At 36.0% G+C, this 19,227-nt stretch overlaps 2 protein-coding genes across 4 annotated transcripts; one reads left to right on the forward strand and one right to left on the reverse strand.

Moving 5' to 3' along the window:
* The first annotated feature begins 5,021 nt into the window (after positions 1-5,021).
* Positions 5,022-17,459, forward strand: LOC140973378 (uncharacterized). 3 transcript variants are annotated; one of them, XM_073436118.1, is made up of 2 exons: positions 5,022-5,930; positions 16,923-17,459. In XM_073436118.1, the coding sequence occupies exon 1, from the start codon at positions 5,127-5,129 to the stop codon at positions 5,784-5,786; it is 660 nt and encodes a 219-aa protein (XP_073292219.1). In that variant the 5' UTR covers positions 5,022-5,126; the 3' UTR covers positions 5,787-5,930; positions 16,923-17,459. The 3 variants fall into 3 exon arrangements, with proteins under 3 accessions (XP_073292219.1, XP_073292220.1, XP_073292221.1); XM_073436119.1 differs by lacking the exon at positions 16,923-17,459 and adding an exon at positions 7,580-7,751; XM_073436120.1 differs by lacking the exon at positions 16,923-17,459 and adding an exon at positions 7,588-7,751.
* LOC140972149 (uncharacterized) lies at positions 11,306-13,263 on the reverse strand. Its single transcript, XM_073434618.1, has 4 exons — positions 13,027-13,263; positions 12,905-12,964; positions 11,923-12,853; positions 11,306-11,838 (listed from the first exon to the last, which is right to left on the reverse strand). Exons 1-4 carry the CDS (start codon positions 13,261-13,263, stop codon positions 11,306-11,308), a joined length of 1,761 nt encoding a protein of 586 aa, XP_073290719.1.
* Positions 17,460-19,227: the final 1,768 nt, after the last annotated feature.

Here is a 19,227-nt window from a genome sequence, read left to right on the forward strand (position 1 = left end):
CGCCTGATCTTTCGGAGCTTTCAGGGGTGTGAAGTGAGATAACCGCCCCAAAGAGCTTCCCTTATATGCTTGGTCTTCTAACCTCCCTGGCCGATCACCCATTTCTTTTTCATGGCTTCTCTTTTCTGCCTCTGGTCCTGTTCCATGTTAATGTACTTCTCAGCCTGAGACACCATGGACTGGAAGAAATCCCCTTCTTGGAGTCCCTATGTTAGGGCAATAATTTTGGTCCCGAGGGGGGGGGGGGTGCGCACCAGAAGGCACTTCTAGAGCGGCTTTGTTGAATTTACGGATGTACGCCCATAATGACTCGTCCCCACTTTGTTCTACCTCAAACAGGCTGAAAGAAGTTTTCTTGTACCTCTTGCTGCAACTAAAGTGGTGCAAGAAAACGTTCTTGAAGTAATTGTAAGAATGTATGCTCTGTTGCTCGATCTTTTCAAACCATCATTGTGCTGAGTCCACCAACGTGGTTAAAATCTTTGCACTTGATTTTTCCCTCATAATAGTGCAACATGACCATGTTCTTGAACCGGGCCAAATGTTCTTCGGGATCGGTGTTCCCGTCATGTTCTCTAACTTTTGCCGACTCACAATGGGCATGCAAGGGCTTATTTACTATCTGGGTGGAGAAATGACACCTTCTTGGATGGACTCGGGGGGCTCGGGAGGACCCGGTTTGTACTTCCAAATTTTTTTACTTTCTTGCTTAAATCTTCAAGTTCATCGACCATGGTGAGGGTCTTGGAACATTCCTAAGAGCTTTCCTCTTTTTTTGCTTTGTCTTGAGGAGGGGACTCGTCCTCAGACCTCTCTTCTCAGTGCATGTGACTGCTGTCGGAAGATAATTTCTCTGCGATAACCCTAAACCCCACCAACGTGGTTAAGAAATTTTTGCATTTGATTTTACCCTCATAATAGTGCAACATGACCATTTTCTCGAACCGGGCCAAATGTTCTTCGGGATCGGTGCTCTCGTCATGTTCTCTAACTTTTTCCGAATTACAATGGGCATGCAAGGGCTTATTTACTATCTGGGTGGAGAAATGACACCTTCTTGGATGGACTCGGGGGGCTCGGGAGGACCTGGTTTGTCCTTCCAAATTTTTTACTTTCTTGCTTAAATCTTCAAGTTCCTCGACCATGGTGAGGGTCTTGGAACATTCCTAATAGCTTTCCTCCTTTTTTGCTTTGTCCTGAGGAGGGGACTTGTCCTCAGATCCCTCTTCTCGGTGCATGTGACTGCTGTAGGAAGATAATTTCTCTGCGATGACTTTTGGATGGTCACAACTATCGATAGCTGTTCTGGATTGACTGTGGAATTGTGCTAAGGGGGTGGATCCCCTTGGGGGACTTTTGCTTCTATGGTCTTCCTCCGAGAATCATCCATTTGTACTGATTTTCGGGTGGAAAAAATATTCACGCCTTAGATCTGATTTCCCACAGACGACACTAACGACAATGGCCGGTAAATCGGGTGAGTTGGGTGAGCGATTCACTGGGCCAGGTAAGATCTTCACAGGGACGCTTGAGACCGAGCATATAGTCCCAGGGCTTAGGATATACACGTGTTAAGAATAAAGAACGTTAGTGTGTCGCTGGAAGGTTTTTCGACGTTACCACTTCAACGCTCAAGTCAGTCAAGTGCTTTCGCAAAAGAAAATGCAATATAGAGAATGTATATTGAATACTTGTGCAAAATGTTAAGTGAATAGACCGTTTTAGGATCAAGTAAACCTAAGTATTTATAAGAGAAAAGATAATGATGACCTTGTTTTCAGTGCTTGGTTACTAGTTATGGCAAGATGGCTGCCAATGCCCTACCTTCTGACACTGCCTCATCTGACAACTCATACTGTCTCTAACCTAGTCATTTCATCTCTACGTGTGATGAATGACATACCAATAATTTTGAAGCATAACATCCCATATTTGTGGACCCGGAATTGACACATGTACTGAGGTGCTCAGGCAAATGATCGTGTTGTGAGAATGAGGACAAGACCCATGATCCTTTAAGTCCTAATACATTGCTCGACTAAGCTTAGAACCCGGGCTCATTCGAGCACATGCTGCTCTGATCAGCTTCCCTTGTGTTGCAAACCGACGGATGGCTTATAAAAGAACATTTCCTTCTCCCAGGTTGGTTCAGACTTTCCTTATCATTTCGACTCATCCTCAGCTCAAGTCCCAGGATGAACCGATGAACCGGGCGCTTCTTGAGGTATCGGGTTTTATTATCAAATTACGGGGAATGTGTTCGTTTTTTTAAAAATTCTATTTTATATATCCTATACTTTCATTTATGTAAATCACAATTTTAAAAATATGACACATAATACATGAATTATTCAGTTTATCAATCAATTTAATTCAACCTTACTCAATAAAATTGGAACTCTACATCTAGTTATTTATTTAGCTTTATAACATCTTTGGGTTGAACATTAACTGAACTTAATTTATATGTATTTTAAAAATCATTAAGTTTAAATGAATATTCAAAATTGCATGATTTGTGATTACTTCAGTCGATTTGTTTTAAAAAATTATTGAACAAGTAATATTTGTTTTTTTACAATAGTAAATAATATTTGCCGTAAAAAAAATAGTATTTTCATATACTTTCCCACCATATTACTAGCCAATCATGACATAAACAAAATATTTCCACATATATCGATACTTTCATTTTGGCGTATTATCTCATGTTTGGCGACCAATTATTACCGTGTTTAGAGTTAAAAATAGTTTTATTATCTTCATCTTTCAATTTATTATAATTTTTTTTTATCGTTTCACCAATTTCCCACTAAATTAGTTCAAAATTAATTATATTTATAATTTTGAAATATATTTATATACATATATAGAAAGAGAAAATTCCCCATATGTGTTGGATGGAATTGCAAGCTAAGAAACATGCGCCAACAAAATTTTGAAATATATTTATATATATATATGTATGAAATAGTTGGAACTCAAATATCATATATTAATACTATATTTTTAATGTTTTATACCGATTTTCATTTGTGAAAAGTCAAATGTGTCATTAATACCAATAAATGTACTCAAAAATCATTTATCAGTACTAAATCTGAAATAGTTGTTACTCAAATATCATATATTAATACCATATTTATAATATTTTGCACTGTTTTTCATCCAAAAAGACAAATAGTTGGTACTCATATACAAGTACCATATTTTCAATATTTTGAACCGATTTCCATTTGATAAAAGACATTAGACCAAATAGTGCATAAATATTTTTGTATTGACCAGATAGTGCAAACACATATTTTGTGTGACATAAATGAATGCAAACTTAGTGGTGTATATTCAATTCAGATTTTTGATGACTTTTTTAAGAGAGGTTTTCTTAAATAGATTTCACACAATTATTATAATCAATTTTAGTCTTAAGTTAAATTAATTTACCAAAATGGTCTTTTTATCACATCAAATTACAAAGATATCCCCCATCTTTTAAACCATATTGACCATCAATTTTTTTTTGAGAAATTGATTATTCTAGTCCATTTCAAAGTCATAATTTTAAAAACGGTCTTCTTTATTATACATTTTGCTTTATGTCTTATACAATTATAAAAAATCCTAAAAGACCCTTTTTCTATGAACACACATGTTCTATTTTCGTGATTCATTTGTTTAATTATCTATTATTTCTATTTAAGAATTGATTTAACATTTGTATCTTTTTCATTCCAAACCCAACTATCAGTCGCATTTTTTGTAAATTTTCCAAAATAAATAATTAGTCTTTTGACTGAATCCATACCTACACAATTTTGTGAAAACATTATACAATAACACATAAATCACATCTTTATACTCAAAAAAATAAATTATGACTTTGAAATGGACTAGAATAATGTATAAGACATAATGCATAATTGTATAAGACATAAAAAGTAGTACTCTTAGCATAAAAAGTAATACTTTTTCATGATTGACTCAAATAAGAGATACTCTTAGCATAAAAAGTAATACTTTTTCATGGATGACCAAAATAAGATATTCGTCTCACAAAATACGACCTGTGAGACCATCTCACACAAGTTTTTGCCAAAAAAAAAATGTATATAATGTGATAAATTTTGAAAATTAGAGAGTGATAGAGATAAATGAGAGAAGAGAAGATGTGAAGAGAAGAGACGTGATTTGAGGTGAGAGAAAAAAAAAAGAGATTGTGTATAAATTAGAACTTTTAAAAATAAAAAATGTATATAATGTGATAAATTTTGAAAATTAGAGAGTGATAGAGATAGATGAGAGAAGAGAAGAGACGTTATTTGAGGTGAGAGAAAAAAAAAGAGATTGTGTATGAGTTAGAATTTTTCAAAATCAATCCAAATCTTGGAAAAAACTTGTGTGAGACGGTCTTACGGGTCGTATTTTGTGAGACAGATCTCTTATTTGGGTCATCCATGAAAAAATATTATTTTTTTATTGTGAATATCAGTAGGATTGACTCATCTCACAGATAAAGATTCATGAGACTGTCTCACAAGAGACCTACTCCCAAATCTTTGGGTTGAACTAAAGACAATTTTTTTCCCATGAAGTTATCTATGAAAATCTATTTTGAATACCATTTGATTTCTATAGAATATGCGAAAATCTTGATTAAAAATCATTAAATCTCTTGCAACGATTGGATTTGAAGACTTAAAACAAATTTACCTAATAAAAAATATATTTAATGCTTTGAGGGTTTGTCTCCGAGTTTTGGGGTTTAATAATTTGTGAAACCAATGGGGGAAGTTGAAGAAAAATCCCCAATCAAAACATTTCTTTGTGTTCACTTCCTACCCACAAAATTGTGGTACTATGTCATACAAATTGTGGTACACTTCATGTGAAAATGTGGTATACTTCATGTGGAAATGTGGTACTAAAAAAATATCCAGAAACTGAATACAAAAAAAAACGACCACTGGGGACTGAAGACCAATTTCTGGAAGCCAAAATGCGGTCCAGAGGTGCAATGAATAGCTCGTAAACGAGACGGTCACATATTGTCAGCAGGAAAATTCATTCATTTTCTAGGGTATGGGTTCCTAGACATGATATTTAGGTAATTTGGCAAAGTTCCTACGATGGACGGCCGGTTGCCGCCACTTCCACCGGACTCTGATTACTTCTCCGCCGCTACAACTCTCATTCCCTTCCCTCGCCCACTCCCTCTCCTACGAGGTCCCATCAGAGCTGGTCCTTCGGACGACCCGTCTTCTGGACCATATCTCCTCGCGTTCAAAACCTCTGACTCCTGGGCCGCCGCATACAACTCTTGCAAGCTCCAAATTACCTCACAATGCGAATCTGGGGCCCGAATTGGGTGTTCCATTTCCGCTTCGAACAAATGCAAACCCCCTTGGTGGAAATTGGTTTTGGGCCTGACTTCCAAACAGGACCTCAGCGAAAGAGCAAAGTGCGAGGAGATCGAGATAGAAGCTTGTTGTGTTGCTGCCAGAGAAAGGTGCGCTGAGTTTGCGAAGCAGAAGTGTGCCCCGGCTTTTAAGAATGCGAGGATTGAAGTGAGTGGTTCGAATTTGGGAGTGTTGGAATGGAAAGAGGCTTTTACATTGATTTCCATGACGTGTTTTACGAATATAAGAAGTAAAGAGATCTGGCCTTGTGGACTGGATAAGTCTTGGGATGAATTTAGAAGTAAATTTGCTGTGACTAATGTTAGAGGGTGTCAATTGTTGAGTTCTGCGGACGAGGACGTTGAGGATTATCTGAGAAAGATCAGTTAAAAAGGTTGCTTTGCGAGAGTTCTTGATTTGTTACGCGATTCTTAGAGTGTGGGAGCTGGTGGAGAAGATGACATTCAAGTGGGCATGAGACTTAAAAAATTTCAGGCATTTCGAGAAGTTGATATTTGGATCGGAATTCATCAAGTGAGCTTTGTCCTTATTCTGCTACTAGAATTTCATTCTTGATTAATATTTTACTTTTGGAAACCAATCCACTATCTGTTATGACATGCAAATATTGCCGTCTATACAAGCTTGCCTCATTGAACTGTTTTGAGTTCTAACATTCTTGATGCTCTTGAACTCTATTAGAGAGGCTAACTTTTATTTTTGTGATTTCTTTGACATAAAAACGAGTGAGTATATAGGATTTGTTGTGCTTTTTAGGGAAGACTGGCACCGATTAACTGTGTTTCTGATCACAAAAGGTGTGATTATGGGATAGGAACGAAATCAAACCAAAATCACGAACTCATTTTAAATCGATCTTTAGAAAATACTTGAGTATTGTTGTGGCAGAGATTGCGATTAGCCACAATATTAAGTTGAAAAAAATCAAAAAATATTGCCCTTTGCTAAATTGATAACTCCTGAAATATAGGACCATGGTAAAGATTATAATACATACAACATAGTCGTGATTGACTTAGACAATATAATTTGGCTGATCCAGAACCACAGGAAAAAAGAGGTTCTAGAAGATTTGGTTAATTGAAGATATCAATCACAAAATTTGCTCTTTAACTGTTGTCACCAATGGTTAACCTTTTTGTCTTTCGGATTCTATTCGAATTTAAAAGTTTCCATTCATAATTTCCTTTTTTTCCTTCATGATATGCCATGGGTGACTAAAGATTCTTCTCATATTGGATTTGAGCCATGTGGAGGATTTTATCGAGGAATATACAAATTCTGGTTTAGGTTCATCTAATTCGATAAAGTTCAGTGAGTTAAGTAGTCAATTGATTGTGCAAACCCTCCCGTCTTCCTTAGATGGATGGACCCAAAATTTTGGCCAAATCCAAACTTCCCACTTAATACTGAAAATTGGTTCTTGCATTTGAGATGGGGGTGGTCGACACCACCATTTTCACATTGATTGTCTTTGCTTAAGCTTTGAATGTAATATTCGACGCAAGCCGACATATACATGCATATCGGCAGATACCCTGAAAGATGAGTCAGATTCATATTGAAACAAAGACTAATGGATGTATTGTCTGTCTCATATACTCGATGTCGGCTTTTCGCCACCTGGGGCTGTAGTATGTTCCAAGGGTTGGGCCGAGTCCTCTTCAAGGCATAATATTGAGAATGCTATTTTTGTACTTGCTGTTTTATTTTTCAATTATTTCTTCACGTCTTTTGGAAAGAGCCTCCAAATCAAGTTCTATTTTAGCTGAAGGAAACAAAATTCTTTTAAATTTAAAGAAATAAAGTGAGGACTCATACTTAACAATACACTATATTTCAGTTTTCATGTTTTAATAATCTAATTGCAGTTGCTAAGGGCTTAAATTTATTTTCTATTGCAAACTCAGTTTCCCTGTGTATAGAAGGTAGCTAGAATTAGCGAACTTGCTTAGGCTATTGTAAAGCTTGTTAGGATTACTTGGTTATCAACGAAGTGTTGTATTGCACCGGAGCATTCGAAATTTACCATGAACAAACTTCTTTACTGGCCCCTTTCCCCTTGTGTCTCTCTACAGTTGTTTCTACTTTACCTAGATTTGCTCGATTACATTTCAATTAATCAGTTGCGACATTGTTTTTCAATGTGTTTCTTGGTGAAGTTATGCAGATTGTCTTCTTGATTTATTCCTATTGTTTCTGAGGAGCTTACAGTTGGATGCAAAGAATTTCTTGGTTAGAAATTTTCTTATATGCTGGAACTATGGATGGATGAAATAATAATGGCAGAAATTTTGTTGCCTGAGATTGTTGACTTCACCAATGCAATGTGTTGCTCTTTTTACTACCGCAAGCTCACGGTTGTCAAGTTTTAATATATGGAAGTAGAGTATCGTTCCCACGATGAGTGTAAACTAAAAAATATATCAGTGCTTGCAATTAAAATAGTCTCGACTTTATTTAGAAAAATCAAAAGATAGTTTATAAACAATTCAAAGAAAAGTCCGAATCATGTAATTCTTAGCACGCAGTTAAAATTCAGTGAGTAAATCAATCTAGAGATACGATTTCGTCTGGTCTCCCCTATGCTAAATTAAAATTGACTAATATATCATTAGATTGCATCATGTTTATTAACCAAGAAATCGCAATTTTCCTATTCCCTTTCTCAAGTGATAAATAGAACTGTATTATCTATTATTGATTTTAATATGTCTATTCAAAATCACGTAACAAATAATATATGCAAACAAGGTTCTTTTTATGGGTTCACCAGAGTTATACGTCTTTTGCACGTTATAAACATCTGACGATTTGATTTCCCCAGTCCTAATTCCAATCCCCTCTCTCGAGTGCTAGATCTTAATTATTTAATCAATCGAATTATGGCCAGTAATCCAAAAGCATTAAAGACAAGAATTCACAAATAAACACGATGAATTAATTCAATGAAACATCAGAACTCCAATAACATAGGTTCGACCAAGATTACATCGATCTCTAGGAATTAAAATTAGTTCATACTCGAATCTAGATTACAACAAAACCTGTTTGTAATCATTAAAATCATAAAAGTAAAGAACCGAATTAAAAACGTGTTGAAGAAAGATGAAAGTGCATCTCCGTGTCCGGATTAAGCATCTGCTATCTCCGTTCTTCGCGTTCCGTCCTCCGTTGGCTCTTACTTTTCTGCTCCTCGATCCTTGATGTTGGCTGCCGAAAAAAGTCCCATTTCCAATGGTCCCCTCGCCTCCTTTATAAAGCCCACGATGAAACCTAATAAATCTGGAATTTGCGCCGCGCGCATAAGCGCGGAAGTCACTGTCTGTGTGTTGGGCAAAGTTCTCTCGCGCTCTAGCTCCGCGCATATGCGCGGAGTCCTCTGTTTCGTGCATCTGGAAATCCTTCGTGCGCGCATATGCACGCCTTATCTAGCGCATGTGCGTGATACCTTCGGTCTTTAGTCTTTGGTTGGCACTTCTCGCGCATATGCGCGTCATACATCGCGCATGTGCGCTAGTCTCTCTGTCTCGCTTTGTGTTTCGCTTTGTCTTGCGCGCATATGCGCGACTCTGACTCGCGCATATGCTCGGGTCTCTCTGCCTTCCAAGCTCACTATTTTCCTCCAAGCGCCATTTTCATTCCTTTTCAGCCCATGTAATACGCCTTACCTAGATTCCTGCAATCACACCAAAAACAACAAAAGACGCATCATTCCGCCCAAGAAAACTAACAATCTATTCGAATTATAAGGATAATTTAAGTGCACAAATTGCACTTATCAAATCTCCCAAACTTGAATTTTTGTTAGTCCCGAGCAAAATAAAATAAGGAAAACATTAGCTAGACTAGACTCAACACATCCTAAAGAATGTAACTGAACGAACAAGAGTTGTGGAATAAAAGGATAACCACTAGCCTCAGAGATTAAATTCCCATCATATTGAATCAAACACATGCCACATTACTCACAGTTCACGTGCGTGTGTGTTTTGCTATTCTCGTTTACCCACTCCAAATGCCAAAATAAGTTAATATCTTTTTATCTCATAAAATTCTGGACTCTTTGACACACATGTAGTTAACAAAATCATTGAGATACACATTTACTCTCACAAATCAATAGGACTTATAGGGTATCATTTGACTAAACAAGATGGCAATCAGAAGGAAATAATTAACCAAACATAGTCCAATATCATGAGATGTGCACGTGTACATAATCAAATTCCATGTCTATCGACGTCATTTTTCAAGTGTCCATAGGCTTAACTTTGGCAACTCTTCTCCACTAGTATATTGGGTATATGTGACTCGGTTAATAGGTCTTTTAAGCTTATAACGTTAGGCTACGGCTAATGGCTACAAATAATGATAGGGAATCAAAAGTGAGAGAAACAAACCAATTTATTTATCAACACACTTCTCCCGCTTTCTCATATTTCACTTCCAATTGCATTGTCACAACATATTTACCATTGTTTCCTCCTTTCTTCATATCAACACATCATACTCCTTTATTCTTTATTCAACATCTTTTTCCTCTTTTTCCTCTTTTCCCATGATATTCTTATACGCACACAAGGAAAACAAAGACTTTTGTGGTGATAACAAGATTCATTTTCTCTCAGTTTTCGGTAGGTACTAGTGTATATGTTCAAAGTTCGGTAGTTGACGTGGGGATTTAGGATTGATACGAATGGGGGCTCTTGTGTGCCTTGGCACACTCCATTCGATTTTCATTAAGCTCAAACATGGGACACTAGGGTTTAATACGATGTTATGGGTAGGCTTCAAAGGCTCAAACGTTCCAAAAATTGCCTAAATCATCTCTAAGTCACACAATACTCGTATCTCATCTCGAAGAGTGCCAAACCAAGTTCTAGACTACCTTCAATCTACCAATCAACAAACACAGATAGGTCATGTTTTCGGGTATACTCAAACAGAACAAATCACACATCTCATTCTCATTTAGGCTCAAAGGGCTAACAATTGACAAATTATTCAAGGAAAACAGACCCAATATAATTCAAAGACTGCCTAGATCATCTTTGTGTTAGTGAACACGTAACTCAACAAGAAGTAATCACATGCAGGTTTTGGAGTCCATTCATAAATTCCAAATCACAAATCACATGAACACTCTCTTGACATCGGATGTATCAACAATCGTGGGTGTAAACGTTTAAGTAAAGATAGCATGTATTTAGACTCGTAATCATGGAGTAACATCTATTTCGGGTCAAATATCATCATTGGTTGGCTATTACCTTAATTCCACAACTATGACAATTTAAACACTAAAAATAAACATATAAATGACATTTTTTTTGAAACAATAATCGCTACCAACTCAGTAAAAAAAATTCAAGATGTCAAATAATCACCCCCCAAAACTTAAAGTATGCATTGTCCTCAATGTATAAACAGGAAAGAACGGAACAATCATACCTCCCACGTCGAGTGTCAGTGCTCGCCGTCACCATCGTCGGCATCCTCATCCATGTGCTGGGTGGTGCCTGTGAAGAAGATCTGGGGTACTAGGGTGGCCATACAATCGGCTAGGGAAACATCGGATCATCTGGACCTATAGGCGGAAACCGCTGAGCGAGCACGGAAGTGAAATCCATCATACAGCCCATGAAATGGTCCGTGCGGAACTGAAGCGAATCCAGCACCTGACGTTGTTACCTGTATAGTAGAACACATATTAATGTCTAATCGTCACATGCAGAATTCAATAACATAAAAAATGCAAAAATAAAAATACTATTGAAAATAAAATAAAAAAAACAAAGAAAACGAAAGCAATAAAAGATACTGGTTGGGTGCCTCCCAACAAGCGCTTGGTTTAACGTCGTCAGCCCGACTATCACTAATCCTGTTCATGGTGGGTCGTATGATTTCTTGGATGTCTTTATTTCCACCATTTGACCTTCAACTTCCATGGTCAACTTTCCTCGTTTCACGTCAATGATGGCTCCAACAGTAGTCAATGATGGTCGTTCTGAAATGACGTGAACGTTCTGACTATTTTCCATGTCAAGTATCACGAACTCTGCTTGAACCTTCAATTTATCGATACGAAGTTCAACATCTTCCACAATACCCAACGGTGTCCTAACCAATTTATTTGCCATCTGCAAGCTTAGTCCTGTGGGCTCCATCCTGCTCAATCCAAGTTTCTCGTAAAGAGAACTTGGCATTATATTCACGCTTGCTTCTGAATCACAGATAGCTTTTTCCACCAATTTACCCCTTATTTCACATGGTACAGCTAATTCCCCGGGATTTTGTAGCTTATGGGGAAGATTTCTTCGTGTTCCTTCTGGAAATTCCACTTCTTTCTGATCTGCAGATTCAATATTAGTGTGTAGGTTCTTGAGATCTTCAAGACCTTTTTTCTTGTGAAATTCAGCTTGTAATTGTAAAAATCTCTGGGGGTAGGGAAGTAAAGAAATATCAATTCATTGATTTGAATCATACTTCTCACATTTCTTACCTCGGACTCTTTTGGTTGGAGTTGGCTTTTCATCCTGGATAGGTGTGAGTTCAACCTTTTTCTCTTCCCTGCTTACCACACCAATCTCCATGTGCTGTATAAAAACGGCATTCACTTCTCTCAGATTTGGGTCTGCAGTCTTTTGTACTGTGCCCGACGGTTGAGATGTGAGTTGCTTCGTTATCTGCCGCACTTGCAACTCAAGGATTTTCGAGGAAGCACCAATATTCGCCATGTGTGTCTCTAGGTTGTCAAGCGTAGACTCAGTCCTAGCCATCCTCTTACTAGATTCTGCAACAAATGTCCTAACCAAATCCTCAAACGATGGCTTCCCTTCCCCATTTGATGTATTGAACCCCGGTGGAGGATTCAATACATTTTTATTATTTGCGTAAGAAAAATTTTCATGGTTTCTCAACCCAGGATGATAAGTATTAGGGGGAGGGTTACCTCGATATCCTCCATAGCCTCCAAAATTCTTGTTGTTGATGTATTGAACTTCTTCAGGAAATTCCGATTCTTCAACAACCGATGGTCCCTCAGTGTTTGATGTACTCACTTTATTCATAGTCGCTATCTGTGTAGTCAATGTTGATACTTGTGCAGTGAGTGATGTGATAGGATCCACAACGTAAACTCTAGCTGTCCTCTTTACTCCTGACCTCTCAGACGGCCATTGGTAGCTATTAATAGTCATCTGCTCAAGCAAGTTATAGGCTTGAGCAGGAGACTTGGCAAAGATCGTGCCACATGTCGCTGCATCCACTGTTGTCCGTGTCTCACCATTCAACCCGTTATAGAAAAGCTCAATCTGTACCCAGTCTTCAAAACCATGATTCGGGCACCTCCGCAACAACTCCTTATACCTTTCCCACGCCTCATAAAGTTGCTCAAAGTCAGTCTGCCTGAAGGTACTAATCTCAATTTTCAACTGTGCAGACTTTGCAGGGGGAAATATTTAGAAAGAAACTTTGCTGCCAACTCTTGCCACGTTGTGATGCTCCCCAGTGGAAGCTATTAGAGCCATCCTCTTGCTTGGTCTCTGAGAGAAAATGGAAACAAACACAATCTAATAATATCATCAGGAACATTATTAATTTTTACCGTATCCGTGATCTCCAAGAAAGTCCTCAAATGAACGTGAGGATCAGCAGTGGCAGTTCCTGCAAATTGGTTCTGTTGAACCATATTTATTAGTGCAGGTTTCAGCTCGAAATTGTTGGCATTTATGTCCCCCGAGCAATGCCAGAATAATGGGGCGTTGATCACTGGTCTGAAGTGATCTCTGATAGGTATAGCGTCTGGCGGGTTACATCTCGCGTCCTCTCTGTTTTCAGCCATTGCTTGGATTTCTTCCCTTCTCGCTTTTCTTAGTCTTCTCGCAGTTCTTTCGATCTCCGGATAAAAAATAAGCAGTCAGGGTTTTGCGATCTTAGCATGCACTGTCAAACAGAGAAAGTGAATAAATCAACAAAGATTAAAATGAAATAAAAAAACTCTAAATTAAAATCTAGACTAATTGGTAACAATACTGATATAAATTCAAATTTTGACACTCCCCGGCAACGGTGCCAAAAACTTGTTGCTCTTTTTACTACCGCAAGCGCACGGTTGTCAAGTTTTAATATATGAAAGTAGAGTATCGTTCTCACGAGTAGTGTAAACGTAAACTAAAAAATATATCAGTGCTTGCAATTAAAATAGTCTCGAATTTATTTAGAAAAATCAAAAGATAGTTTATAATCAATTCAAAGAAAAGTCCGAATCATGTAATTCTTAGCACACAGTTAAAATTCATTGAGTAAATCAATCTAGAAATACGATTTCGCCTGGTCTCCCATATGCTAAATTAAAATTGACTAACATATCACTAGATTGCATCATGTTTATTAACAAAGAACTCGCAATTTTCCTATTATCTTTCTCAAATGATAAATAGAACTGTATTATCTATTACTGATTTTAATATGTCTATTCAAAATCACGTAACAAATAATATATGCAAACAAGGTTCTTTTTATGGGTTCAGCAGAGTTATACGTCTTTTGCACGTTATAAACATCTGACGATGTGATTTCTCCAGTCCTAATTCCAATCCCCTCTCTCGAGTGCTATATCTTAATTATTTAATCAATCGAATTATGATCAGTAATCCAAAAGCATTAAAGACAAGAAATCACAAATAAACACGATGAATTAATTCAATGAAACTTCAGAACTCCATTAACATAGGTTCGACAAAGACTACATCGATCTCTAGGAATTAAAATTAGTTCATACTCGAATCTAGATTACAACAAAACCTGTTTGTAATCATTAAAATCATAAAAGTAAAGAACCGAATTAAAAACGTGTTGAAGAAAGATGAAAGTGCATCTCCGTGTCCGGATTAAGCATCTGCTATCTCCGTTCTTCGCGTTCCGTCCTCCGTTGGCTCTTACTTTTCTGCTCCTCGATCCTTGATGTTGGCTGCCGAAAAAAGTCCCATTTCCAATGGTCCCCTCGCCTCCTTTATAAAGCCCACGATGAAACCTAATAGATCTGGAATTTGCCCCGCGCACATATGCGCGCCCAAGCCTCGCGCATATGCGCGGAAGTCACTGTCTCTGTGTTGGGCAAAGTTCTCTCACGCGCACGTGCGCGCACTAGCTCCCCGCATATGCGCGGAGTCCTCTTTTTCGTGCATCTGGCCTTATCTAGCGCATTTGCGTGATACCTTCGGTCTTTAGTCTTCGGTTGGCACTTCTCGCGCATATGCGCGTCATACATCGCGCATGTGCGCGAGGCTGCGCGACTCTGACTCGCGCATATGCTCGTGTCTTTCTGCCTTCCAAGCTCGCTATCTTCCTCTAAGCGCCATTTTCATTCATTTTCAGTCCATGTAATACGTCTTACCTAGATTTCTGCAATCACACCAAAAACAACAAAAGACGCATAATTCCGCCCAAGAAAACTAACAATCTATACGAATTATAAGGATAATTTAAGTGCACAAATTGCACTTATCACAATGCTTGTTTTTATCTTTCAGGAACATTTTCTCATACCCCAAGATAAAAATAAATATAATATTTATTTTTGTTTTATTTCTCCAAAACAAATTTCCGCTCTAACAATTACTTTTAACTAAACTTTTCATTATTTCCAAAAATAGTTTTCTGTTGTCTTATTGTTTTCAAACTCACAATATACTATTTTGAAATTTAAAAATAATTTTATCGAACAATTTCTGACATGATTTGACATTGATAATAACAATTTCATTCGTCCGAAAAATCAAACGTATCAAAAACATTTCTTAAAAATTCTTCCCCTAAAAGACTCAAATTAAAACAAAACATTTACACAACTTTTTTCTCCTTTCCCCTGACTCACCTGTTATCTCCTTTATTTGCTCAAACTTGGGCTTTCTAGATAGCTTCTGAAATGTTATGGCACGTGACACATTATCAAGCAATTTTTGAAGTTTTTTTTCTCAACTTTAGATGGTTACGTCACACTTCTATTCATACTCGCTGCATGTCAAATGGGAAACCTTGTCTTGTTTCTATCTTAACTCAGATTAATGAGATACTAGCTTCATTTAATTGTCAACTTGCAAAACTTTTTGTGTTGCTAGAATTTGTTGCCTGTTGTAGATCATGGTAACTGTTTCCCACGTATCTGTTTGATAGTTGTTGTGCAATTTATGCCAGAAAATTGTGGGTTTTAAGCGTGACCGACCGGATAGAATGTTTTATTTTAAGACCAATATATATTAAATATTATTATGCTTGAGGGTTAAACTGGATCCTTTACCGTGTCAAATTCCCATAATAGAAAATGATTCCATTGGTTTTTTTATGATATTGTTATTTATGTCCACCTTTAATTAATCGGAAGATTAACAAAGACTTCATTTGGCACCAAGTCCATAAAAAACGCTTGTTGAATCATCACTTTGTCACCTCATGCTAAACTTTGGTATTATCAATAAAAATGTCCTATCAGTATTGTTGATTGGCTTCAAAAGTCTTGATCATCATTTCATCAGCCATGATAAGGCTATCGTGTTATTTAATTATTGATGGCTCCATTCATATCTTCGTAGACCAACCTATTGACAAGTTCCTTGTGCTAGTCTGTGATCTTTAGTCTTTCAAAGAATGTCCATGGTTGTAATAGTTTTTGATGGAGGAGACCATGTTAACAAGTAAGATTTAGAATATTATAATGGTAGATGCATGGAATGGGTCTGGATTGCATCGAATTATTCTCTGCCTTGTCAAAATCTTTTATAAATTATTTTTTTATTTTCTAAATTCAGTTTATATTTGATTCACTTTTCCCGTTCACTGTTTCCTACACTTCAAGGCTTCGTTGTATTTGAATCACAATAAATTTCTGCAGTTGATTATCAATATTATTTAATATTCAAGACAATATCGTGTCCATTTCTTTGAATTGGTGAATGCATAAGATATAGAAAAGGTGTTGAACTGGAAACAGAAATTGTGTGTTGCATTCATATAATCTTTTGAGGATTATGTATAACTAGGAAATGAATAGATAAAGTCTAAAAATGAATTTGATGACGGCGAAGCAATTAGCATCATCATATTGTCAGATCTTAAATTATTGTGGTGGGAACTTACTTTTGATAAGTATGAACTAGAATGGTGAAAGTGGTTTGTTGAGGTGGTTGACGGTAGAGTCAAAAGCTTTAGTATTCAATACCATTTGGGGAATTTTTCAAAGTTGTTGCAATCTTTATGGATAATCCAATCGGAATGGTGCCAGAAATCCCCTAAAATATGCATTTAGAAGTCTCTGCCCGTAGTTCTCTCGATTAAATTATGAAAGATGATGATCAAATAACATCTAAGTCATGTTTTTTCATTCAATTCTTGTTAATTTATCCAACCAATTGTTGGTTGCCTTTCTGCGTGTATCTAGCAACCGTTTGAACCTTTTTGTGTACTTAATTTTATGAACTGTGTACATTTTTCATCCTTGAGCAGGTGAAACATTACCATGCAGCACTTGCAAGTTTAAAGCTAGCATCTTTAGATATTCCTCGTCCATGATTAACGTGCATTTCCCGCAAGCATCATGCATGTGTCTTTTCCAAATTGCGTGTAAAAGATGTGGAGAAATTTGGCTTCAGGTGGGGATCCTTTACTACACAGTCCATCACGATTCACGCGTGATATTTTCATGTCTAAAGAAAGCATGCACTTGCTGATTATGAGATTAGTTTGCTGGTAGTGAAAAAAGTACAAGCCGACCAAAACTGGAAAACCATTTATTCTTTTTGGATTTAAGATTTTGATGTTGACGAGAAATGGTAAAAAAAATATGCCACTTTTTCATGATATTCAAATGATCTTTGCTTGTTTATGTACGCTTGTTGCTGTTTCTTCTCATTCACACGAATTTTTTGAAAACTAATTGTGTGATGGTTTCGTGCACTTCATGTTGTGATCGACATCTGAAATGATTATTGCGGACAAAACCCGCAATCTATGACTTTGATTGTTCGAAAGAAACTAGCAATAAATACAATATAGTTGGCAATTTATGACTCTTGAGAGTTGAATGTAATTCTTTACCTGTCATGAAACTGCATAGAAATTTCCATGTTTCCAGCGTCGGCAGAATATAACTGAATGCTACGGATAAAGACCAAATATACCTTTCTTAAAATGCCACTGAATATCATATACTATTAATTAACATATAGACTTGTATGATAAACTCTGACGTTTGTATATAAAAATGTTTGATGCCGTATTGTGGAGGGGTGTAAATGAATCTGACTATGAACAAAATTTTAAGGTTCAAATTATGTATATTCGAATTTGGGTTTAATTTGAAGATAAAAAATATTATTATTTTTTGTTTGAATTCGGTTTAAATTAAGGCTCAAATTCGGCTCGNTTTTAGCTAGAGTTCTACTTGAATTCGATAATTTCGAATTAAAATCAAATATTTTTTGAGTCACTTCAATTCGTTGATATCCTTTCCCATATTTGGGAGAGGTTATGCCACTTGACCTAGAGGTCAGTGGCGTATTATGCATAATAATATTGGGTTGATTAGGAAAATGATATGTATGTAAATTGAAAGTTAAAGAACCAAAAATTTCCTAAGATTTTAAAATTCGTTGCGTCGTCCATTTATCCAAACTTCAACACGATCTATCAGGGAATNCGTTGAAACTATTTTATTTGAGAAAATTAGTTAATATAAAAAATGAAAATTAATTTTTTTCAAATTCATATTAATCACATATATGAAGTTTGCATGTTTTCACGTGTTTATTTTAAATAATTTATTTTTCGTTATATAATTTTATTCGTCTTATTCTATTAACTTTTTAGTGAATACAAATATTTTCTCATTATATATAGTATCAACAGTGTACTTTCTTGATCGTAAATAAAATGTTGATGATATATTTTACCTATCTCTTGAATTTTTAATACAGTATATATATGAAAATAATGATTTTATGTCTAATCTATATAATGATTTTATGTCTAATCTATCTGATTGAGCTTTTTCAGCACAATAATTTATAACAATTGAATATTTTTAAACAAAATATTATTGCAAGTGTACTTGTCAAGTTTTAATAACAAGTACGGATATCGTCCGACAAAAGTTGATATATAACAAATATATTTTAAGAACAATTCTTTAGTTAACTTTAAAACAAGTTGAATAAATTAATAAACTAAATTAAAATTAAAATAAAAAGATGAAACAAACGCAATATGAATAATTTAAATTAAAATAATAAATAAACTATTGTTAGAATGTCGGTTAATGCACGTACACTTTAATCTTATATAATGATTGAATTTCAATTCTTAAGCAATGCTTTTGAAGAAATTCATTATTTTATCAATTTACTATGTCGAGTTATATTGAACTAATTCAACAACATGCAATAACCAAGTGTCATTTGTTATTTAGTAATTATAATCGCAACAATGTACTATGTCGAGTTATATTCTCTAGTTTTCATTTTTCAGTATATGACTATCAACATGTACTCAATTTTATATGTTGTGTTAGGATCGGCTAGGTGTTTAGAAGTAGTGAATGACCACCTAGTAAAATTTTCGGCAAAACACTATCACTTTATCTTAACTCGGTTCAGATACAAGTCAGCAAGCTAAAATATATGTCGGAAAAAGACTCGTGTTCAAAGTTGAACCAAATAGATACTAACACGAGAATCGGTAGAGTCAGTTATCCCAATGCCATAAATTTTTACGATGTTCAGTAGCTTTTCGTTGATGAAAATATTGTTAGACA

The sequence above is a fragment of the Primulina huaijiensis genome, chromosome 3, assembly GCF_012295235.1.
Source record: "Primulina huaijiensis isolate GDHJ02 chromosome 3, ASM1229523v2, whole genome shotgun sequence".
Lineage (NCBI taxonomy): Eukaryota > Viridiplantae > Streptophyta > Magnoliopsida > Lamiales > Gesneriaceae > Primulina > Primulina huaijiensis.